The sequence below is a fragment of the Sinocyclocheilus rhinocerous genome, unplaced genomic scaffold (genome assembly GCF_001515625.1).
Source record: "Sinocyclocheilus rhinocerous isolate Xijiao unplaced genomic scaffold, SAMN03320098_v1.1 scaffold1591, whole genome shotgun sequence".
Classification (NCBI taxonomy): Eukaryota; Metazoa; Chordata; class Actinopteri; order Cypriniformes; family Cyprinidae; genus Sinocyclocheilus; species Sinocyclocheilus rhinocerous.
This window is the reverse complement of record NW_015652264.1, coordinates 108,049-111,536: the sequence shown is the minus strand read 5'-3', so window position 1 is coordinate 111,536 and position 3,488 is coordinate 108,049. Positions and strand designations below refer to the sequence as shown.

The window sequence follows — 3,488 nt, the reverse complement described above, 5'->3', positions numbered from 1 at the left end:
ATCAACAAAATTCATCTTTGCAATCCAGACATAAGCTGCACCTGAATTGGCATTTAGAAGTATTTACACACTGTTTAATGCATTTAACCTGCGGTTACAAATGCATAAATAATTTGATATATTAAACATAAAAAAATTAAATACTGATATTTGAAATGATTTAAAAAATGAAAAGATACTTTAAATGTGAAATTAAAACCGACAGTAGGTGGCAGCAAGTCACTGTTAATAAGCGAGTCATTGCGATTGAACCGAATCATTTAAATGGTTGATTAATTCAGGAACGAATCACCATCATATTGCTCAAAGACGCAAAACAGCGCAAAAACAGGCAATATGGTGTCTAAAACGTAAGTCTCTTAATAAAACATCTAGTTTATTGAACTGTTGTAAAAAAAAAACATTACATTTGTATATGGTAATTTTTGGAGAAAAACGGCACTCTTCCTGTGAAATTAACTATATGAAGTGGTATAAATATACACATTTTCTGCCCCCATGTCTTGAATTTGTGATCATTCTGAATGTATTTTAATAGACTGCTCACTTGTCATGGTGTTACTTAACTATATCATGTTATGAATAAACTAAACATTTTGAATTTTTACCTCAGTGTGTTTCTTCTGAGTTTATGTGTGCTGTTACGCTCATTTGTTATGAAGACTCTCAAGAGACAAACAGAGTGAGGCTCAGCGCGACCTTGTTTTCTGTATTCTGCTAATTTACTGCAATTCTCTCTGATGACGCAGTAATTTACCGCCGGGAAGAAAAAATCTTCGGTCTGTCCAATGATTGTAAACAGTCATTAGGTCCGTCAGACTTAAGATACTTTAGCGGTAATGTGACCAAAAATATTTAAGACCCATCGAATCCGATTTTAAGACATTGTAAGGCCTTATATTAGGAAAAGTTAAGACATTAAGACTTTTTAAGGACCCGCGGACACCCTGATATATACAAAATAGATCTAAAACTATAGATTTATTCAGATTTATTTTTTATCTATTTCTTTTTGAGTATTTTTTTTTTAATAGAGTTCCCTTGAAAGGGTTTGTTTAGACTCCTCTACATGTTGACATGATCATTTTTGACTAATTTCATCAAAATTATCTTTCATTCTCAGTCAGGAAGGAAACCACAGAAGATTTCCACTTGAGCATGCAACAGACTGAGGGTCACACAAATGTGAAAACGAGTTTGGCAAAAAAAAAAACCCAACAGAACCAAACATCTTGGCAAAAGAGTGTTAAATGTGCCTGCATGCTGCTGATGCAGTGACTTAATTATATTAGAATGATTTCTGAAGGATTATGCAACACTGAAGAAATTACTGTTTTACAGTATTTTTTAATCAAATAAATGCAGCCTTTGTGAAAAATTATCAGCCCCAAACGTTTGAAAGGTAATGCAGCACTGACATTGACATAATTCCACAAGACCTTTATGTCCTCCATTGATTGTTCCACATATTCTTTGGCAAAAGTAGACGCGTTAGCAGCACTGACTGTAAAAGCAGATGATATTAGAAATATTACCCATACTTGTTTCCATTTTAGAACAAAACTTTTACTTAAATATTCAAATAAGTGTCAGGAAATGAAGCAGGGTAAACCAAACATATTTACGTATATTCAAATTTAAACCCATCATGAATAAAAACCTTATATTCATGCCACTGATTAAAACAGTCACGCTTGGGTTGAAAGCACAATGGCACTTCACAAGTCACACACATGACTGGAGTTTTCAGGTGGCAGAGCTTGCACTTGCGCCTACCGAGAGCACTGTCCGGCTTGAAGTGCTTGGGCCTGTGGGTTCCTTCAGGAAGTGATGATTCAGGAGATGAGGGAGGAGCTGAAACAGGAGCGGAAGGAGAAGACGAGATGGGAGCAGAGGAAACTGATGCAGATTCAAACCTGTTCTCAGCATCCATTTCTGTAAGCTCTAAAACAAGCGTCTCGAAGAATGTCTTCCGTGTCAGAGTTTTTTGTTTTTTTCTCTTGGCCGCCAGTTCATGCAAAATGAACGCATTCTCTACGGCAATGTCCAAAAGGTGATAAAAAACACACTGATACCACTTTTTTGGTTTATGTAGAACTCTGTAATGTCCAGTGATGAAACTGGATGGATCCACTGTCCCCACATTCCTGGGTGGAAAGAAAAAAGACAATATTTTAAACTTAAAGGTTAACTTTAAACTTAAAAGGTAAATATTCCTGTGAATAATACACAGGCAAAACAGAATGACACAAGTGGCCTCTTAAACAAAACTAGTTGAACAGTTTCAGTTTCAGAGCAGGTTTAGAGTTGACAAAACCCAACAAATTCAAAACTGTTTAGATTAGGTTCTGTGGATTACCAAAAACGCTCGCTATAAATGCTCTCTGTCAACTCAGTGTGTGGTCCAGAGTTTGTGATTACCTCAAGAATGCAGCTAACAGCCAATCGCACAATAACACTGAATTTAATTTATATAGGTTCAAAAAGAACTTAAAAGGAAACAATCTTTTTTATATAAATTCTAAAGCTTGTATTTATATGTACATATTTATATTAATTTAAATTAGGAGTTGAATATTGTCTATACAGTGGGTATAGAAAAGAATCACCCCCCTTTATAATAATCACATTTTGTTGCTTTGCAGCCTGAAATGAAGACGGGCACAGTTTTTGTTTTATCCAGCTGTATTTACTCAGTGCAACTTATAACATCCAAGTGAAAGATATAACGGTAACCTGTTAGAAAAAAAAAAACAGATTCACTGAGTTGGAAAAAGTATCACCACCTTGTGTCAGCATTCTGTTGAACCACCTTTTACTTTAATGACAGCCTTTAGACTGTTGGGATGTCTTTACTAACTTTGCACTCTTCTTTGCAGAACTGCTCAAGTTCAGTTAAATTTAATGGTGAGTGTTTGTGGACTGCAGTCTTCAAGTCATTCCACAGATTTTCAATGGGATTTAAGTCTGGGCTCTGACTAGGCCATGCAAGGACATTCACCTTTTTCTCCTTCAACCACAGTGTGGTCAGTTTTGCTTTATGCTTTGGGTCATTGTCATGTTGGAAGGTAACCCTTCTTCCCATTGACAACTGTCTGGCAGAGGGCAGCAGATTTTCTTCAAGAATTTGATGGTATTTTGCCCCATCCATTTTTCCTTTTATCGTGACAAGTGCTCCAGTCGCTGCTGCAGAGAAACACCGCATAACAGGACATCACCACCTCCATGCTTTACTGTAGGAATGGTGTTATTTGGATGGGGAGCTGTATTGGATTTCCGCCAGACATATCATTTGGTTTTGAGGCCAAATAATTCAATTTTAGTCTCATCTGCCTCAGAATCACCAAGATGTGTTTTGGCAAAGCTCAGTTTTGACTGCATGTGGCCTTTCTTGAGGACTGGCTTTTTTCATGCACCCCTCCCATACAAGCCACATTTGTGGAGAATTTGTGATATTGTTGTCACATGCACACAATGACCACTCTTTG

The 3,488-nt window shown here is 36.6% G+C and overlaps 1 protein-coding gene across 6 annotated transcripts in view; it reads right to left on the bottom strand.

The window, feature by feature from the left end:
- LOC107714210 (piggyBac transposable element-derived protein 4-like) overlaps nucleotides 1-3,488 on the bottom strand; it is a 12,999-nt gene that overhangs the window by 4,801 nt on the left and 4,710 nt on the right. For 5 of the 6 annotated variants that reach the window (XM_016519983.1, XM_016519986.1, XM_016519987.1 and 2 more), the window contains exon 4: nucleotides 1,367-2,147. In XM_016519983.1, coding sequence (XP_016375469.1) covers nucleotides 1,622-2,147 — 526 coding nt within the window. In that variant the 3' untranslated portion in view covers nucleotides 1,367-1,621. Of the gene's footprint in view, nucleotides 1-1,366; nucleotides 2,148-3,488 lie in introns of those variants that run through there. The other variant, XM_016519988.1, reaches the window with a different exon arrangement.